Here is a 21,179-nt window from a genome sequence, read left to right on the forward strand (position 1 = left end):
CTGACCGTCAACGACCCTACCATCGAGGGAATTCCTGCACTGAGATGGGCTGTGCTATGGATACCAGCTTAGGGGGGCACGTTCAAACTCACTTCCCCACCTCCTTGCCTTTCTTCCTTCTTTTCATCCACCCTTCTTTTTTATTTCTTCTCTCTTACTCTTTCCTGTGTCTCTTTCCTCTTCCCCCTCCTTTTCATTCCTCTATTTTTGTGTGTGTGATAAGGATGAAGAATTCATTGGCTCTCTTACAAAACTATCAGTTAGCCACCACCAGTGGATTCTCCTAAAAGCATGCCTGTCAAAAATCTTTGGGAATTTCACATAAATGTTCCAATAGCTGGTACAATCTCGGGGTTGGCCTCCTCTTACTGTCAGAGTTCAGTGTTCAGTGGCCCTTTATTGAAACTCCATGTGGGGGCTCCATTGTACTCACGTGATCAAAAGAAAGAGAGAGAGTGTGTGAGAGTGTGTGAGCGAGACAGAGAGAGACTGAGAGAGGAACTGAGAGAGGGAGATGAAGGGAGTAGAGGCTGCCTCTGTGTGGATGTGGGGTCAGGCCAGACTGTGTGGAAGGAGATGAGACAGGTCAAGGGTGAGACGCCCCTGCCTGCTTGCGTTTTGTGAGCTGAAGAATCATAGCCTTGCGGGAGAAAACATGGAGGGGGTGGGCGGTTTGGGAGAGTGAGGAGACAAGAATGGGGTTATTGGAGAAAGGGCGGGGTAGGAGCGCGAGGGATGTTCCAGCAACAGAGGGCACACACACACATGCACACACACTTCCCATAGTAGCAGATGGGACCTGTCGCAGTGACCCCACTGTGTGTCTTGTTAACATCTCACCCAAACACATGTTGTCCCATATGAGAGACGCTGTGTTAAGTAGGTTATTATCTCAGTTGAATGGATGGATTGGATGGGATCACTACTGATAAAGCTTGAGTTTCAATCTAATGTTCAAGGGAGTTCACACGCACACTCACTCTCACTCTCTCTCTCTCTCTCTCTCTCTCTCTCTCACACCCTACTTGAAGGGCATAAGATAGAATGGATCTGCACAGGGTTATGTTCATAATGTTATCAAGCTCTAGAGTCTTGTTACAAGACACTATCTGAAAACCTTTTCATTCCTCCTTGTAATGCACTTTTGCAGTGGGCTCTAAGGATGGATTCATTGCCCAGACACACCAACAAAGTTAGTCGGTGCCAATACCAAATGAAGTAAATCCCCAAATGAAATTAACTCCACAGAGTTTGTTAAGTGGGTAAAAAAAAGCTTGACAGCAGGTTTGCTGAACACATCCCAGGTAGCACATTTTGTTCCTTGAGAATTGATGAAATTAAAATGTTTGGTTTCCCATTGGTTCAAGAAGCCAAACGTTTCCAGACCGGTAAAACTGAAGTTAAAAAAAAAACGTTCTGAGAATGGAAGTGAACATTTTGCCTGTTCTGGGAACATACCTTTTGTAGGTTACATGGAGTTTCTGAGAATGTTTTACTATGGTTCACGGAAAGTTTTCCTGGGATATTTTATTAACTTTCTGAGAACGTAGATTATTTTGAGGTTTTTAATCAAAGCACAGATAGGACAGAAGTAAATGAATTTACTTAGTCATTAATCAAGCAAACACATGTATTTTGTATTGTGGCACGGCATCATTGAGATTCAAAGCAATGATTCAAAGCTATGATCTTCTTTTCTCTATCCATTGGAGTCCCCTGCGCCACCAGGATGGAGCTAGCATGCCATGTTTGTTTTTTTACTCCTACCAAGCTGTTCATTTTAGTCTATTCAAACAGAACCAATTTCAAAGGAAACAAGCACTCATTAAGATCAGGTGTGCCAAATAGTGGATGCGGCCAAAACACAAAGCATGTTTGCTTGTGATTTTGATCGAAAGTTGCCTTAATGTTCTGAGAACATGACTTTAAATCGAACTATGAGGAAACCTGCAGAAAACTTTATTGTGAAGTCTTGAAATTCCCACAGGAGAACGTTGTTTTTTAAAAAAATTCTCGGAACTATTTGTGAACATTCCCAATGTCAAACCAGTTGGAGAACGTTCCTAGAGCATTACCAAACTACATTGTGTGTAGCCATATATGCCACAGACTTGCTGAAGTGTGTGTGTGGTAAATAGAAGCAAATAAAGGGTTATGAAATGATAGGCAATACAGCTTTACAGATCGACAGCACCCAAAGGAAACATTTCTCAAAAACTATATTTTGGATTTTCTTCATTAGTCCAATGTTAATACAGTCCTAAAATGTTTTGCATATCAGCAGTCAAGTTTTCAAGATATTGGATTTGAAGCAAAGTGTCACTTGCCACATCATCATGATGATACAAAATAAATCATCATGTTGATGTGGCAAGTGACACTTTGCTTCTAGAAAATGCTCTTGATAACTTGACTGCTGACGTTCAAAACTGTTTGGGACTGTGTAACAGTGGACTAATGGAAAAAAATACAAAAATATAGTTTTGAGTGGATTTTTCCTTTAAGCTCAAAAGTACATACTTTCTGAAGTGTGCACTTTCGGGGGAAAAAAAGGTGCTAAGTAGAACCACGTAGGTTCTTCAGTTTGTCTACATAGTTGAACCCTTTTTGGTGCTGGGTAGAATCCTTTTCAGAGGGTTCTATCTAGAACCCTCTATGAAGGGTTCTACCAAGAACCATATTATCATCCAAAGGTTCTTCCTAGAACCGTCTATGAAGGGTTCTACCGAGAACCCTTTTATATTTGGAGGGTTCTTCCTAGAACCAATACGTTACATATAGCAGAGCCTTTCTTTGAAGGCCTAGTTATACCCTAACACTGTGGCGTTACAAAACTCCTGGATTAGAGGTCACGTCAGTGCTGCAAGTCACATTATGCTGGCTTGCAAAGTGATGTGTAATTCCTATTGGAGCCCGACAGAGTTAGGAATCCAACAAGTGGAATTGTTACTCACCTGCTACCTGGATTCAGAATGACTGCGGGGTAGGAAAAATTGAATACTGAGACTACCTTAATCATCTAAACTAGAACAACCATCTCAGTAATGGTTCCAACAAATCCAATTGCTAACAGATTGGGTTAGTTTAGAAAACTGTATTTTATTTATCTTCCTGTAGCATAAAATTCATCAACCAATCAATGTACATGCCAAAACACAGATATTACAATAAAAACAAACAATTTAAAATCTTAAAATCTTAAAAACTTAAAATCTCACTGCAATAGAGCATGCTGGGAAACATTCTATACAGTATGGTTCTATTTAGAACCGTTCTTGCCTTCCAAAGAATCATTCTTCCCTTCCAAAAAGGGTTCTTCAGATCAAAATGGTTATTGGTATGACCCTATCGCTCTGCTAAGAACCCTTCTGGAGTGTGTGTGTGTACTTTGCATAGGGTTGTAAACTAATGAGGTGAGGGATTTATCCTCACATGCAGCTCGGACTGAAATCAGTCTGCTTCCTCGGTAATTGTGTATCAGTGTGTGTGTGAGAGATGGGGCGCCATCGAATGCAGCGCTTTTAGCGTCAAGGATGAAAAAAAGCTTCTCGAAGTGACCTTATTCAGCAGGAATGTCTCAGAGTTGTAGCTGGAAAAGCGGCCCTATTTGGGGGGGTCAATGTACAGATTTGGAGCTTATTGAGGAGGATGTGAGCGCCGCTCGCTATCCTCGTGTCAGACAGGTATTCCCTTTCATTGTAGTTGCTTTTGCCTTTCCTTTCATAGTTTCCTCCATCTGGATTAGTGTGATTGACCTTTGACCTGGACAGGTGAATAATACATTCCCAGCAGGCATTCACCATACTGCTTTCACCTATCATGATTTTTGATCAGTGCAGTTCAGAGTTATCCAACTTCAGTCTTCAGTGATATTGCGCTGTGCAAGTTTCTATCCCAGTTCATCACTAACACACCGGATTAAAAAAATCTAATACCAGTTTTTAGTCTGAGCCACCATAAGCTGAACCAGGTGTGGTACTGGAGGGCTGGAACAAAAGCCTGCACACCCAGTAGCTCTCAATTACCCTTTAATGAGTTGGTGAATCATGGCGTATATTAAGAGGAGATGAGGAATGGATTCCATTTATACCTACTGAAACGCACCCTTGCTCTTCCCAGAGTGCTGTAGCCCTGCTTTAAACCCTATCAGCCCATTGGGAGCCACGCCCCCAAACCACGCTCCCCACTCCCTCAGAGTTAGGGGACTCCATTGTGTGTATGTGCGTGTGTGTATGAGTGGCTTGGAGGGATGGGACCCTGTTCCCAGGAGCTTAGCGTCTCAGCAAGGGGGCTGTGTGTACACTGGCCTTGTCCCCTGGGGGTCCAATGATGCCTGTTTCAAGCCGTCTGCCTTTGTGTCAGTCTAGCAGAGAGAAAAGGGAGGCGATGGAAAGAGCCACGGTAGGACCAGGGGCATTTGCATGGTTGGCATCACTTTGAACTATAATCCAGAGACCTCGTCTCTTGTGAATGTGAACGTACCCCCATGATTACCGTACACCCCCCCACCCCTCTCATCTCTTCCCTCCAAATCCATAGCGCCATGTATTCCAGAATCCCCCACTTTCCTCCCCGCTACAAACAATAAACAAACTCTGCAAGCAGTGGCGGCCCTCTTAATGAACGGAACCAATTAGGGTCGGGCCCCATGAAGGGAGCTCCCCTATATTGTTTTGTGCCGTTTATTTACATAGTATTTGGAGTAAACAATGGAGGCCAGGCCTCAGATGGGTGCGAAGCAGAGGAGGGCTTGTTTGTTTGGTTTCTAAAAGAGGATGAGCACTTATGGCTCCAGTCCAAATTGCTAATGGGAATTAAACCATGAGGTATTGTGCTGAGATCTGAGTGCCCCCTCTCCTACATTCACCACCCAAAGGTGGGGAGACAAGTGACTGACATTGGAGGCCAGGCAGGAGGGATGAAGTATTTAAAAAGTGTTTTGCTGGAGTCTCTTCCATTCTGTTGCACAGCCTGATGAATAGGGGGGAGAACACTAGAAGTCTGTTTTATTTGGGGGTCAGCTCCTCTCTCTGAGAGGGCCAAAGACGATGGTACTCCCTGGCCTGAATAGACTGAGATTGAGACATTTTTAATGTCTGGCGTGTGTCCCTCACATTGTCTCCCTCTCTGTCTGCAGCGTGAAAGAACCTAAACTACACAGTTACATTCCTGTAGTAGGCTGCAGAGCCCATGTGCGGAGAGGGACTTTCAGGCAGTTTATTTGCTATTCTGTAATGTATGTTCGCATGGGAAAATTACATGTCAGATAGATTATGTGTAAATGTTTGAATAGATGTTACCCTGTGTATGCATGATAACATAGTTGTTTTTGTTTACATTTTGTCTTGAGCCCTCTTCTTCTCATGAGGTGGGAACAGCTTACTGTACATCTCTTGTAATGAACCAAAACTACACTGTTGATGAGAGCCCACATAGGAGATCCCAGGACCCATGCTTCTATAGTAACCCTGTCAACTGACTAACCAGGTGGCCAAGAGGTGTGCGTGTGTGTTGGCATGCGTGAGTGTGCGGTTAAAAATTCAGCCCCCAATTTCATGGTATCCAATTGGTAATTACAGTCTTGTCTCATCATTGCAACTCCCGTACGGACTTGGGAGAGTCGAAGGTCGAGAGCTGTGAGTCCTCTGAAACACAACCCAACCAAGCCACACTGCTCCCTGACACAATGCCCACTTAACCCGGAAGCCAGCTGCACCAATGTTTCGGAGGAAACACTGTGCACCTGGCGACCATGTCAGCATGCACTGCGCCGGGCCCAACGCAGGAGTCAGTAGTGCGCGATGGGACAAGGACATCCCTGACGGCCAAACCCTCCCCTAACCCGTACGACGCTGGGCAATTGTGCGCCGCCCCATGGTTCTCCCGGTCATGGTCGGCTGCGACAGAGCCTGGACTCGAACCCAGAATCTCTAGTGGCACAGCTAGCACTGCATTCCAGTGCCTTTAGACCACTGTGCCATTTGAGAAGCCAAGTCAATGTGCATGTTGCCTGTAATCCATGGCTTCTGGTTGGAGTATGTACGTACAGTCACTGTGGGGACGACGTCATCGATGTACTTATTGATGAAGCCAGTGACTGATGTGGTGTACTCCTCAATGCCATCGGAAGAATCCCAGAATATATTGCAGTCTGTGCTATAAAAACAGTCATGTAGCTTAGCATCTGCTTCATCTGACCATGTTTTAATTGACAGAGTCACTGGTCCTCCCTGCTTTAGTTTTTGCTTGTAAGCAGGAATCAGGAGGATGGAATTATGGTCAGATTTTCCAAATGGAGGGTGATGGAGAGGTTTGTACGCGTCTCTGTGTGTGGAGTAAAGCTGGTCTAGAGTTGTTTTCCCTCTGTCATGGTCATTTGACTGATAGTTTGCTTCTGATTGGAGGGAGAATACACTATTTGTTGCCCATCATGGGAACCAGACCTTGTGCTTTCCTGTAGGCTGCACAGACATCCATAAATCTACCTCTCTGCTAAGTGGGGGAGTTAGCAAGGTAGACTGTTGAGGAAGAGAGGATGGTAGAGGGGAGGAAGAGAGCAAGAGAGAAAGAAAGTGAGAGACGTCCAGAAATAACAAAAGAGAAAGTAAGTTGAAATAAAGAGAGCGAGTGAAAGAGGTTCTAAGGGATCAAGACCAAAAGAGAAAGTACTGTACAGTCCATTCTAAAATGTATTAAATTGCTTTTTTCCCCTCATCAATCTATACCCAATACCCGATAATGTCAAAGCAAAATCAGGTTTTTAGATTTTTTTTGCTAATTTATAAAAAAAGAATCACCTCCCTTCTCCCTCGATTGCTCAGTTTGGCTGGGCGGCCAGCTCTAGGCAGAGTCTTGGTGGTTCCAAATGTATACCTTTTAAGAATGATGGAGGCCACTGTGTTCTTGGGGATCTTCAATGCTGCAGACATTTTTTTGGTACCCTTCCCCAGATCTGTGCCTCGACACAATCATGTCTCAGAGCTATACGGACAATTCATTCGACCTCATGGCTTAGTTTTTCTCTGACATGCACTGTCAATTGTGGGACCTTATATAGACATGTTTGTGTCTTTCCAAATCATGTCCAATCAATTTAATTGACCACAGGTGGACGCCAATCAAGTTGTAGAAACATCTCAAGGATGATCAATGGAAACAAGATCCACCTGAGCTCAATTTCGAGTCTCATAGCAAAGGGTCTGAATACTTATGTAAATAAGGTATTTCTGTTTTGGAATTTAATACATTTGCAAACATTTCTAAAAACCTGTTTTCACTTTGTCATTATGGGGTATTGTGTGTAGATTGCAGAGTTTTTTTTTTCTCAATTTGATCCATTTTAGAATAAGGCTGTAACGTAACAAAGTGTGGAAAAAGTCAAAGTGTCTGAATACTTTCCAAAGGCACTATGAATATATAATATATAGACAGAGTGGGAGAGCCAGCTAGAGTCAGCTGAAGTGCTTACCTCTAACTCTGGCCTGCAACGTCTATGCCTTACTGCATTCCATCCACCGACTCTTTGGGATTGATGGCCAAAGGAGGTACATAACGTCATTGCTGGTACGGCTGCAGTGTCTGGTCTGGGATTTCTCTCTGTGGTACACCGCAGCTCCATTCCGTTCTCCTGCCATCTAAAGTCTCTCTCTAAAGTTGCTCAATGTGCCAACCACATGGCCTTTTGAGCCCTGTCCAGCGAGCGCACACACACTGCCTTAATGGAAATTTGATGGATATTATAAAGCCATTCCGGCCTGCATTTCCTGCCTTGAAAAGCGTTCAGTAACCCTCATAAAGAATATGGTTAAGAATCAGGCAGCTGTGCACGCACGCGCACACACACACACACACACACACACACACACACACACACACACACACACACACACACACACACACACACACACACACACACACACACACACACTACAACATAAAAAAAATGGTGTAGGCTATAGAATCTGGTCTGTTTTACATCTGTGCTTCCCCATAATGCATTGTGAGTCGACTCGGTCCCCAGGTCTCTTTGTTATACATTCTTTCCTCCTTGTTTACGTGTTAGTCTTGATTCACTTTTCAGACAGGTGACGTATATGCAGCAAATCTCCTTGTGTGGCCATGTGTGATTCTTTCACTTCTAAAGTACTTTTGTTATATGAGCTCAATATTGCTATGTTGGTCCCACAGACAGTGTGTTTAGTGGGGCCCAATATCCCACCGAGCCGAAACCCAGAAAAGCCCAAAATGGGGACCAGCTGAGAAAATACACAGAGGAAGTAATGTCACCGGTCCAAATCCCCCAAAGTCATCCATTACGGGGGTGACGCTGAGACGGTGACCACAAAGAGGGAACATGACACAGGTTTCACAGCGAGCAGAGATGGTTGTCCTTCGGCTTTGACATTTCTGTTACCCTGACCCCCGCCAACGAGCTCAGTTTAGAAGGAAGACAGGAAAAAGGGAGAACAGTTGAGATGTAATTATAGGAGAAGGAAAACACATGCCGGCTGGAGACAGGGGGGTCATTTGAGAGGAGGCTACGCTATGGACGCTGTCAGATAGGAATTATCTCAGAGGGCTTGCATAACACATCTCCAGCAGCAGCCTTAGGAAAGGAGGGGGGGACGGAGGGGCATGGGGTGACGTGGTTGTTCTTGTTTCTCGGAGTAGAGAAAGTGGGAACTGCTTCTTTGTAGAGGGCAGCTGGAGTGTACCATTTCTACAGTTGTTGGGCCAAACGCTAACATTTCTGCACTTTTGTGCAAATCTTCAGTCTGTGATGTGATTCGGTGTGGTTCTGTGTGTTCATCTCAAGTTAGGGCAAATAAGACTTCTCCTACCGCTAAAGTCTATTTGATTAATATTATGTTCATTATCTTTGCAAATGAAATAAGTATACTGTAGTGGACTATCCTTATAGATGAACAGCTTTTAATTTATACTGACAGACAATTTGTTTTATTCCTAGTTTGGTTGATTGTTCCATTTTCTTTGCCTGTGACAAAAGTCCAAATTACTTTATCCCCAAAAAACCCTTACGTATACCGTGGCTTATGCACAAATTGAACCCACAGTCTTTGTATTGACACCACCATGAGCCGATCAACTGAGCCATCTGCAATTGAACACTAACCCTCTCTTCTTTATCTGTTCCATTTGCAGCCTGAAGAGTTCGAGGCGCTTCACTCACACACCTTCCGGGCGAAGACATTCAAGAAAAGCAAGCACTGTGGGGTGTGCAAACAGACCGTCAGCCAGGCGGGGCTCATCTGCAGAGGTTAGTCCTGACCTTGCCTGAGTGTTACCACGGTGACCATGGTCATCTGGGGTCATCAAAGGGTCATTTGGGGTCTCCCAAGGTCACCGTTGTGGTCACTCTGAGTAATTACATTAAAGTAGCTCAGGTGATGTCAAGGGTTGGCAGGTTTTCAATTCACTCAATGATAGTTTGCTAATCAGGCTTTTAACTCATTTCATTGATTAGATTGATACAGGTAACTGTCAAAATAAAGGAAACACTTGAAGTAAATGAGGGATACAAAATATATTGAAAGCAGGTGCTTCCACACAGGTGTGTTTCCTGAGTTAATTAAGTAATTAAAACAGCCCATCATGCTTAGGGTCATGTATAAAAGTTGCCCATTATTTGGGCCACCATGGCTAGAAGAAGAGATCTCTGTGACTTTGAAAAAGGGGTCTTAGAGGAGCATAGGGGGTTAAAAGCGTTGCGTGAGTCTCTCTGTCACTAGAGATCAACCCAATGGAATAATTATGGGAATTTCTGGAGCGGCGTCTAAGACAGAGTTTTCCACAACCATCAACAAAAGACCAAATGATGGAATTTCTTGTGCACGAATGGTGTTGCATTCCTCTAATAAAGTTCCAGACACTTGTAGAATCTATGTCAAGGCTCATTGACGCTGTTCTGGCTCATGGTGGCCCAACACCCTATTAAGATACTTTATGTTGATGTTTCCTTTATTTTGACAGTTACCTGTAGTTTGTTTAGTAAGCAAATTGAGTGCTAGCTGGGTACTGAGTATTGAGCATTTGAAGTTTTTGAGTGAATTAGAGATAAAAAAAAACAATGTAAAGAGAAAATATAAGCAATATAATAATATAGCTCTGTGAATCATCAACAGTAGATAGCCCTATATCCACTGCGTTGGCAAACCTACAGGCTAGACAGTAGACACACTGGGCTTGGCTGGTCACTGCTACTTGGCTAGTGGAGATGTCTGCTTCTGCTGATAGTGCTGCGTCGGTATGCTGGCAGGTTGTTTGGCCTAGTATCCAGAAGGGAAAGATTTGGCTTGCCTATTTCCCTTCCTCCTGGCACGGTATGGATATCTTATTCACAGTAAAGTGAAACAGAGGCATTCTCTTGGCTTAGTGTTTAACTCTGAGAGGACCTAGTATACAATAAGCATGCATTTTTGTTATTACCTTGTAGTTGCACTGTCCTCTTGGAAAGCAGACATTTATACATAATCGGGTGGCTGGCTGCTCCCCACAAAAAATACTACATTACTAGTAACTACATTATGTCCTTTTGAAAGATTGTTGTTTTTCTGGTAACTGTATTGTAGTCTCTTCCCATTATATTACCATGATTTATTATCCTCCTGAAATGGGCGTCTCTTATATATATATATATATATATATATATTTACAGTCCTCTATGCTGGGTCCTGTGGGTGTTGCAGCTGTCTGTCCCTGCTCTCCCAAAGGGATGGCCTGTTAGGGTAGCCAGAATGCATAGGATCAATCATTTCCCCATGGACAACAATCGCTTCACTATCACATGGGTCAACCTCTTAGCCACTTACTCTGATGTGTTTCTGTGTGTGCTACTTTTCCCCCCTCTTATTGTGCATGTCTGTGCATACTTTTTCTTTGTGTGTCATTGTAGTGAGCAAATGTGTATCTGGCCTTACTTGAAGCAAGAGCCCTTGACTCCTGCTGAGAGGCTTATCATGACACTTCAGCACCACCGTTCCAGAGGATGTCTCCCCTGTCAGTCAGCCTGTATACTGTAGATAGATGGTAATAGAGGGTAGCTCCCCTGTCAGTCAGCCTGTATACTGTAGATAGATGGTAATAGAGGGTAGCTCCCCTGTCAGTCAGCCTGTATACTGTAGATAGATGGTAACAGAGGATAGCTCCCCTGTCAGACCCTGTATAGATAGAATGTAACAGAGGATAGCTCCCCTGTCAGACCCTGTATAGATAGAATGTAACAGAGGATAGCTCCCCTGTCAGTCAGCCTGTATAGATAGAATGTAACAGAGGATAGCTCCCCTGTCAGACCCTGTATAGATAGAATGTAACAGAGGATAGCTCCCCTGTCAGTCAGCCTGTATAGATAGAATGTAACAGAGGACAGCTCCACTGTCAGTCAGCCTGTATACTGTAGATAGAATGTAACAGAGGATAGCTCCCCTGTCAGTCAGCCTGTATACTGTAGATAGATGGTAACAGAGGATAGCTCCCCTGTCAGTCAGCCTGTATACTGTAGAAAGAATGTAACAGAGGATAGCTCCCCTGTCAGTCAGCCTGTATACTGTAGATAGATGGTAACAGAGGATAGCTCCCCTGTCAGTCAGCCTGTATAGATAGAATGTAACAGAGGATAGCTCCCCTGTCAGTCAGCCTGTATACTGTAGATAGAATGTAACAGAGGATAGCTCCCCTGTCAGTCAGCCTGTATACTGTAGATAGAATGTAACAGAGGATAGCTCCCCTGTCAGTCAGCCTGTATAGATAGAATGTAACAGAGGGTAGCTCCCCTGTCAGTCAGCCTGTATAGATAGAATGTAACAGAGGGTAGCTCCCCTGTCAGTCAGCCTGTATAGATAGAATGTAACAGAGGATAGCTCCCCTGTCAGTCAGCCTGTATAGATAAAATGTAACAGAGGATAGCTCCCCTGTCAGTCAGCCTGTATAGATAGAATGTAACAGAGGATAGCTCCCCTGTCAGTCAGCCTGTATAGATAGAATGTAACAGAGGGTAGCTCCCCTGTCAGTCAGCCTGTATAGATAGAATGTAACAGAGGGTAGCTCCCCTGTCAGTCAGCCTGTATAGATGGAATGTAACAGAGGATAGCTCCCCTGTCAGTCAGCCTGTATAGATAGAATGTAACAGAGGATAGCTCCCCTGTCAGTCAGCCTGTATATATAGATGGTAATAGAGGGTAGCTCCCCTGTCAGTCAGCCTGTATATATAGATGGTAACAGAGGCTAGCTCCCCTGTCAGTCAGCCTGTATAGATAGATGGTAACAGAGGCTAGCTCCCCTGTCAGTCAGCCTGTATAGATAGAATGTAACAGAGGATAGCTCCCCTGTCACTCAGCCTGTATAGATAGAATGTAACAGAGGATAGCTCCCCTGTCAGTCAGCCTGTATAGATAGAATGTAACAGAGGGTAGCTCCCCTGTCAGTCAGCCTGTATAGATAGAATGTAACAGAGGATAGCTCCCCTGTCAGTCAGCCTGTATAGATAGAATGTAACAGAGGGTAGCTCCCCTGTCAGTCAGCCTGTATAGATAGAATGTAACAGAGGATAGCTCCCCTGTCACTCAGCCTGTATAGATAGAATGTAACAGAGGATAGCTCCCCTGTCAGTCAGCCTGTATAGATAGAATGTAACAGAGGATAGCTCCCCTGTCAGTCAGCCTGTATAGATAGAATGTAACAGAGGATAGCTCCCCTGTCACTCAGCCTGTATAGATAGAATGTAACAGAGGATAGCTCCCCTGTCAGTCAGCCTGTATAGATAGAATGTAACAGAGGATAGCTCCCCTGTCAGTCAGCCTGTATACTGTAGATAGATGGTAACAGAGGATAGCTCCCCTGTCTGTTTGCACGTGTTTGTATGTAAGTCTGTGTTTTATGTCTATGTTTGCCTGTGTTTGTGAGAGAGAGTTTAAATACGTCTGTGTGTGTGTGTCCTGTCTGGTTGGAGCAGATTTACGAGGGCCAGCCAGTAGGCTCTCAGGAAAGTACAAAATGAACAATAGAGGCCCACTCAGACAGCAACACACACGCTAACACACTCCATACAAGGACACAGCCTGGAGTAGCCAGCACTGATGAATCACTGAAATCGGTCTTGTCTCAGGACGGAGTGAACAAATGTGTTCATAAATCTCAGAATAAGGATTCAGATAAGGAGTTCTCTCCTTTACTATTTTTAATGAGGTTTGTGAAATATTGGTTCATGTGGTTAATTTTCTTTCAAATTTAGCCTAACACGGTGGACATTTATGAGTGGGACATACCGACTAACTACAACAAACATGGAAAAATGGATACAATTCAGTGTTTATATATATATTTAGCTTTGCACCATTGTTTTCCCAGCAAATGATGATGACTTCCTGACTGAGGTGTCATTGCAGGAAGGTGTTGTTTTCTAAAATGGAGAATTACAACAAACTATATGTGATAACATCTACAATTCTGGGTATGCGACCAATATAGTTTTTGATTTGATTTGAACTAACACGATGGAAAGTGATATCAGAGACACACAGAAAAGCTTAAATAAAACAATCATAAATACAATAATCATGAAAAAAAATTTAATGATGAGAGCGACTTTAGGTAGGACTATAAAATAATGAATAAATATTTAGTATTTTATGGCTTATATTTCTTGTGGAAGTTGATGAATAACACCCGGAGAAAAAACACCCACATCCACTGAAAAAGTGTTGAAAATGCATAAAATGTCCTTTCAAGATGCATATTTTTCTGTTTTAAGGTAAAGACATCAGACCTTATATTTAAAGCCTTTTGGAATCCACACATGATATTTCCTGGGGACAGAAAAGGCACCGCTTGGTAGGAATGACCCAGATGGGGTTTCAGAGTTATTAGTACATCGGCGAGCACTCTGAGGTAATGTGAAGTCATGTTCATATGTTCCACCCACCCCAACACCCCCTTCCCTTCCGTAACACTGTTTACAAACACTCATCAGTCACATGGGTTCCCAATCATCATCCCAGCTCCACCACTTCCTCGCCTCTTGCCAGGATACGTTGCTAGGCTCCATGACAATAGGAGCGTATCCTGGCTGGTGACGCAGGTCTATTCAGCATGTGTTTGTTTCCAGTCAAAAGACTAGACCCATAGCCTGATCCCATATCTGTTTGTGCTGTCTTGCCAACTTCTATGGTCATTTTTTGTAAGGTAAAGTTGACAAGACCGCTCAAATAGAGGAGCACAATGCTACCAGACTGTCAGGGAAAAGTATGTCTGGAAGGCTAGCCCAGACTTCACTGACTGGATGGATGTGTAGCGTACCATATTCACTGCTAATAGTGAGATTGCATGGATGTGAGTGTGTGCCGTCAGACCTCTACAGGTCTCCCGACGTCGTAGGGTCAGCTCTAGTATCTGGTGGACTGAGAGGGTTAGAGGAACCCAGAGGAACGGTGTTGGGTTCCAGGGGAGGACATTCTGGATCCCAACATCATCCGTGATTTCCACTTTCGCCGCCCGGACCGGCCCGCTCCTCATCCTTGGGGCCGTCCCTCTGGCCGATGTCGTCCTGGGGAGGTGTGTGTGTGTGTGTGTGTGTGTGGGGAGGAGGGGGGTTCCTGTATCACTGCCCGGGTGGATGTGTTGACATGTTAGCCTACCATATCTCACTGCATGGATGTGAGTGTGTTAAAAATGTGATAATACTTGATTTCAACGTATGAATGCATTGGAGATGATGACTGCTATTCGCTATACTGCATACAGTAGATGCATTAGGGTCAATTTGGATGCTAGCTAGTGGGGCCTTCAGAAAGTATTCACACCCCTTGGTTTTTTTCACATTTCGTTGTTTTACAGCCTTTCGAAATTCAAAAGGCACTCGCACACCTGAGCAATCTTTTTTTGCAGGTGCATGGTATCAGGTGAACAAGTAGAAGGAAAAAGGAAACCGCACACTGCTCTTGATAGTATCACTGATCTTTAATGAGCTTACGTCTCACAGCCTTCGTCAGAGCTGACCCGCCTAACTGCGCTCCTTAACACCCACCAGCTAAACTCGGAAGCCAGCCGTACCAATGTGTCGGAGGAAGCACCGTTCAACATGCGACCAGGGTCAGCCTGCAGGCACCCGACCCGCCACAAGGAGACAATTGTGCGCCGTCCCATGGGACTCCCGGCCACAGCCGGTTGTGGCACAGCCAGGGAATGAACCCAGGTCTGTAGTAACGCCTTAGACCCCTGCGTCACTCGGGAGGCCCGAAGCATGCATTTCTAAATGAAACACGGATTAAATTTGGTGAAAAGTGACTGCATGATTTTGTGTGTTATAATCAGTCAATTGAAAATGTGCTTAGAATTTAGAAACAACTGCCTTTTTGATGATCTGTGTTGAGTTTTCTACAAACTTGTGAAAATTGCACCAAAGAGATAAAAAAAACTGTAGCATGTTTCAACATTTACTCGTTGCTGTATATAAATAGGCTGTGCTATGGTTTCATTAGTATCTTCTCATTGTCTGTGGCAGTACATCATGTGTGTCTTATTCAGTAGGACATTTTCCAGAGCTAGGAACTTTAACAGTCTATGCACACCCCTGTTTCACTTAGTTTTTCTGGCTCGGGGTTATAACTCAGGTTTTCATCTGGTGTAACACAACTGTAGGCACTGACACACAACCACATGTGTACACTCACGCTTGTGCTTCTCTATTGTATAAATATATGCAGGGGAACATACAGTACATCCAAGTATTTACTTAAACATGAGCATACACGTACAGTATACAAACTTTGAAACATCTGGTGTGCAAAAACATGAGAACATACTGTACACACTACAATAAATCTTGACATAAACACTGAACACCTACGCACATGCACACGCACACACACAGACACGTAGATAAACAAAACACACATGCACACACCCACACACACTCAGACATACCTCCCCACCACATGAGGTTGGTGGCAACTTAATTGGGGGGACAGACTCGTGGTAATGGCAGGAGCAGAATCAGTGGAATGGTATCAAATACATCAAACACATGGTTTCCATTCCATAAGTTCTGTACCAGCCATTATTATGAGCCATTCTCCCTTCAGCAGCCTCCACTGCACTTCACCCACACACACACACACACACACACACACACACACACACACACACACACACACACACACACACACACACACACACACACACACACACAATTTCTTTATGTATCTTACTCTAACATGTTTAACCACTTGCTGACTGAATCAATCAGTCAAATTCATTTATAAAGCTCTTTTTACATGTGCAGATGTCACAAAGTGCTATACAGAAACTCAGCCTAAAACTCCAAACAGCGAGCAATGCAGATGTGGAAGCACGGTGGCTAGGAAAAACTCCCTAGGAAGAAACCTAGAGAGGAACCAGGCTCTGGGGGGTGGCCAGTCCTCCTCTGGCTTTGCCAGGTGGAGATTATAACAGCCAAGGTGTTCAAACATTCATAGATGATCAGCAGTGTCAAATACTAATAATCACAGTGGTTCTAGAGGGTGCAAAAGGTCAGCACCTCAGGAGTAAATGTCAGTTTACAAGTCAGGGTTCCATAGCCGCAGGCAGAACAGTTGAAACTGGAGCAGCAGCACGACCAGGTGGACTGGGGACAGCAAGGAGTCATCAGGCCAGGTAGTCCTGAGGCATGGTCCTAGGGCTTAGGTCCGATGAGAGAAGAGAAATAGAAAGAGAGAGAGAAAGATAGAGAGAGAATTAGAGGGAGCATACTTAAATTCACACAGGACACCGGATAAGACAGGAGAAATACTCCAGATATAACAGACTGACCCTAGCGCCCCGACACATAAACTATTGCAGCATATAATTACCTGGAGGCTGGGACAAGAGGGGTCGGGAGACACTGTGGCCCCATCCGACTATACCCCCGGACTGGGCCAACCAGGCAGGATATAACCCCCACCCACTTTGCCAAATCACAGCCCCCTCACCACTAGAGGGATATCTTCAACCACCAACTTACTACCCTGAGACAAGGCTAAGTATAGCCCATGAAGATCTCCCCCACGGCACGAACCCGAGGGGGGTGCCAATCCGAACAGGAAGATCATGTCAGAGACTCAACCCACTCAAGTGACGCACACCTCCTAAGGACGGCATGAAAGAGCACCAAGCCAGTGATTCAGCCCCCGTAATAGGGTTAGAGGCAGAGAATCCCAGTGGAGAGAGGGAACCGGCCAAGCAGAGACAGCAAGGGTGGTTCGTCGCTCCAGTGCCTTTCCGTTCACCTTCACACACCTGGGCCAGACTACACTCAATCATAGGACCTACTGAAGAGATGAGTATTCAGTAAAGACTTAAAGGTCGAGACCGAGTCAGCGTCTCTCACATCGATAGGCAGACCATCCCATGAAAATGGAGCTCTATAGGAGAACGCCCTGCCTCCAGCTGTTTGCTTAGGAGCATCTTTGTGCATCTTTGTGTTGGTCCCCTCCCTTTCCTAGTCCTTAGCCAAATGAGAAGATCAGATGGATGATCATGACCATTGGTTCGTCTCTGCATGATGGATTGGCGTTGTCTCCTCAGTGTAATGTCGTTATCATAATCAGTTAAACGGTCATATGCTGAGATTACCATAATGGCAAGATAGGAGGGGAATTATTATGTAACATTATGGAGATGGTTTTAAGAAAGCACTAAGCAGTTTATATGCACACACACACACACACACACACACACACACACACACACATAAAAACACAAACACACACTCCCACATACGACCCATTAGCTGTTCGGCGTTGTGTATTGATTTAGTTTTGAGATTGTATTAACTTGTCTAAACATTACTTGTTGCTGTATATACTGTAAATAGGCTGTGCTGTTTTTCCATTAGTATTTTCTCATTGTCTGTGGAAGTACATCATGTGTGTCTTATTCAGTAAGACATTTTCCAGAGCTAGGAACTTTAACAGTCTATGCACACCCCTGTTTCACTTAGTTTTTCTGGCTCGGGGTTAGAACTCAGGTTTTCATCTGGTGTAACACAACTGTAGGCACTGACACACAACCACATGTGTACACTCACGCTTGTGCTTCTCTATTGTATAAATATATGCAGGGGAACACACAGTACATCAAAGTTTTTACTTAAACATGAGCTTACACATATACATACATTAAAACATCGGGCTTGAAAAAACATGGGAACATACTGTACACATAAGTCCACAAATGCATGCATGCATACACACACACACACACACACACACACACACACACACACACACACACACACACACACACACACACACTCTTACTCTAACGTGTTTAGTCACTTGCTGTATGAAGCATTTGTGTTGGTCCCCTCCCTTTCCTAGTCCTTAGCCAAATGAGAAGATCAGATGGATGATCATGACCATTGGTTTGTCTCTGTATGATGGATTGGCGTTGTCTCCTCAGTGTAATGTCGTTATCATAATCAGTTAAACGGTCATATGCTGAGATTACCATAATGGCAAGATAGGAGGGGAATTATTATGTAACATTATGGAGATGGTATTAAGAAAGCACTAAGCAGTTTATATGCACCCACACATGCACAAATGCACGCACACACACACAGCTGTAGGGCCTCAGCTTCACACTCACCCCAACAAGCGGTTGATTGGACCTCCATGTCCTTATTGGAAAACAGCCTTTCTGTTTTGTTGACGTTATACTTCCAATGCCCCCTACTGGATTTCTCTAGACATTACAGGTCAATGGCCCTATCATAATGCTGTTTTAGATTTATAACACTGTTTTCAGGTACATTTCTTTTTCCTCGTCAGTTAAATGCACCTGATGATAATAACATGACACGGCTGAAAGATAGCAGATTGTGACCTCCAAGGACAGTCTTGGAATTGCTGTTCAGTTAAGACATGCAGAAATGCTGTTGAGTCAAGTCCACCACCAGAGGGGAGCAGAACAACGAATATGCTGCTTCTACAGGCCAGCCGAACAAACGACCTCTCCTTACCCGCCGTACTGCAGCAAACAGACTGCCCACACACATAGGTATTTGACGGTGCAGAGACTACTTGAATAAAATGGATTATAAACATGAATTTCATCTGTGCTCAGAAAGGTTACTTTTCACATGTACAGTACCGTTCAAACGTTTGGGGTCACATAGAAATGTCCTTGTTTTTGAAAGAAAAGCGTTTTTTTTTTAACATAATATAGATCAGAAATACAGTGTAGACATTGTTAATGTTGTATATGACTATTGTAGCTGGAAATGGCAGATTTTTTATGGGATATCTACAAAGGCGTACAGACACCCATTGTCAGCAATCATCACTCCTGTGTTCCAATGGCACGTTGTGTTAGCTAATCCAAGTTTATAATTTTAAAATTCGAATTGATCATTAGAAAACCTTTTTTCAATTATGTTAGCACAGCTGAAAACAGTTGTGCTGATTAAAGAAGCAATAAAACTGTCCTTTTTTAGACTCGTTGAGTATCTGGAGCATCACCGTTTGTGCGTTCCATTACAGGCTCAAAATGGCCAGAAACAAAGTGCTTTCTTCTGAAACTCAACAGTATTCTTGTTCTGAGAAATGAAGGCTATTCCATGCGAGAAATTGCAAAGAAACTGATCTCGTAAAACACTGTGTACTACTCCCTTCCCATAACAGCGCAAACTGGCTCTAACCAGAATAGAAAGAGGAATGGGAGGCCCCGGTGCACAACTGAGCAAGAGGACAAGTACATTAGAATGTCTAGTTTGAGAAACAGACGCCTCACAAGTCCTCAACTGGCAGCTTCATTATATAGTACCCGCAAAACACCAGTCTCAACGTCAACAGTGAAGAGGTGACTCGGGGATGCTGGCCTTCTATGCAGAATTGGTCTGATGAAACCAAGATTGAGCTCTTTGTCCTGAATGCCAAGCGTCACGTCTGGAGGAAACCTAGCACCATCCCTAAGGTGAAGCACGGTGGTGGCAGCATCATGCTGTGGGGATGTTCTTCAGCGGCAGGGACTGGGAGACTAGTTATGATCAAGGGAAAGATGAATGGAGCAAAGTACAGAAAGATCCTTGATGAAAACCTGCTCAGGACCTCAGACTGGGGTGAAGGTTCACCTTCCAACAGGACAACAACCCTAAGCACACAGCCAAGACAATGCAGGAGTGGCTTCGGGACAGGTCTCTGAATGTCCTTGAACGGCCCAGCCAGAGCCCAGACATTAATCTAGTCAAACATCTCTGGAGAGACCTGAAAATAGCTGTGCAGCGACGATCCCCATCCAGCTGACAGAGAATGAGAGGATCTGTAGAGAAGAACGGGAGAAACTCCCCAAATGCAGGTGTGCCAAGTTTGTTATACCCAAGAATATTATTGGCTCTAATAGCTGCCAAAGGTGCTTCAACAAGTACTGAGTAAAGGGTCTGAATACTTACATAAATGTGATATTTCAGTTTTTGTTTCTCCAAAAATTTGAAAAACAATCTACTAACCTGTTTTTGTTTGTCATTATGGGGTATTGTGTGTAGATAGATGGAAAAACAATTAATCCAGTTTATAGTAAGGCTGTAATGTAATTTGAGAGAAATAAATTTTTTGTGCATATGAAACATTTCTGGGATCTTTTATTACAGTTCAAGAAACAGCAACACTTTACATGTTGAGTTTATATTTTTGCTCAGTGTAGTTAATAGTTAACAAACACATTGTATAGAGAATGCACCTTTACCTCATGGCTCCAACGTGAGCTGTGCTATAAACATCAAATAAGGGATTGATAGTGAACTAGGCAGACTACATTGGCTAGTTTGAGAACCATGGTACATCTCTATTTTTTGAAACACTCCCATTGCATTACTGAAATAACACACTACACAACACTTGTGTAAGAAACAGCCCCTTCGACAGACTGGAAAATGTATCAAAGGAAACAGCTGGTTAAACAAACCAGTTTTGATATACCCTATACTCTGGAAATCCATATAGAAAATCTAGTTATGGAAACAAATGTTCTGCACTTTCCTATTCTGCAAAAATCTCCCCACAGCCAACTCCCATCCACCACGTGGTTTGGGGGAGATATTCTTCTCAGGATATTACCTATCCCCCTCGAAACCTCATGGGAAGAAACGCCTCGGTCAGTCAAAACCTGAGTTAACAAGGACAAGGGGG

The 21,179-nt window shown here is 43.9% G+C and overlaps 1 protein-coding gene across 5 annotated transcripts in view; it reads left to right on the forward strand.

Annotated features, from left to right (window-relative positions):
- Positions 1-21,179, forward strand: part of tns1b (tensin 1b) — a 298,140-nt gene that overhangs the window by 112,998 nt on the left and 163,963 nt on the right. For all 5 annotated transcript variants that reach the window (XM_065011831.1, XM_065011762.1, XM_065011799.1 and 2 more), the window contains exon 2: positions 9,163-9,277. In XM_065011831.1, the coding sequence (XP_064867903.1) occupies positions 9,163-9,277 (115 nt within the window). The remainder of the gene's footprint in view (positions 1-9,162; positions 9,278-21,179) is intronic.

Source organism: Oncorhynchus nerka, linkage group LG1 (genome assembly GCF_034236695.1).
Source record: "Oncorhynchus nerka isolate Pitt River linkage group LG1, Oner_Uvic_2.0, whole genome shotgun sequence".
Classification (NCBI taxonomy): Eukaryota; Metazoa; Chordata; class Actinopteri; order Salmoniformes; family Salmonidae; genus Oncorhynchus; species Oncorhynchus nerka.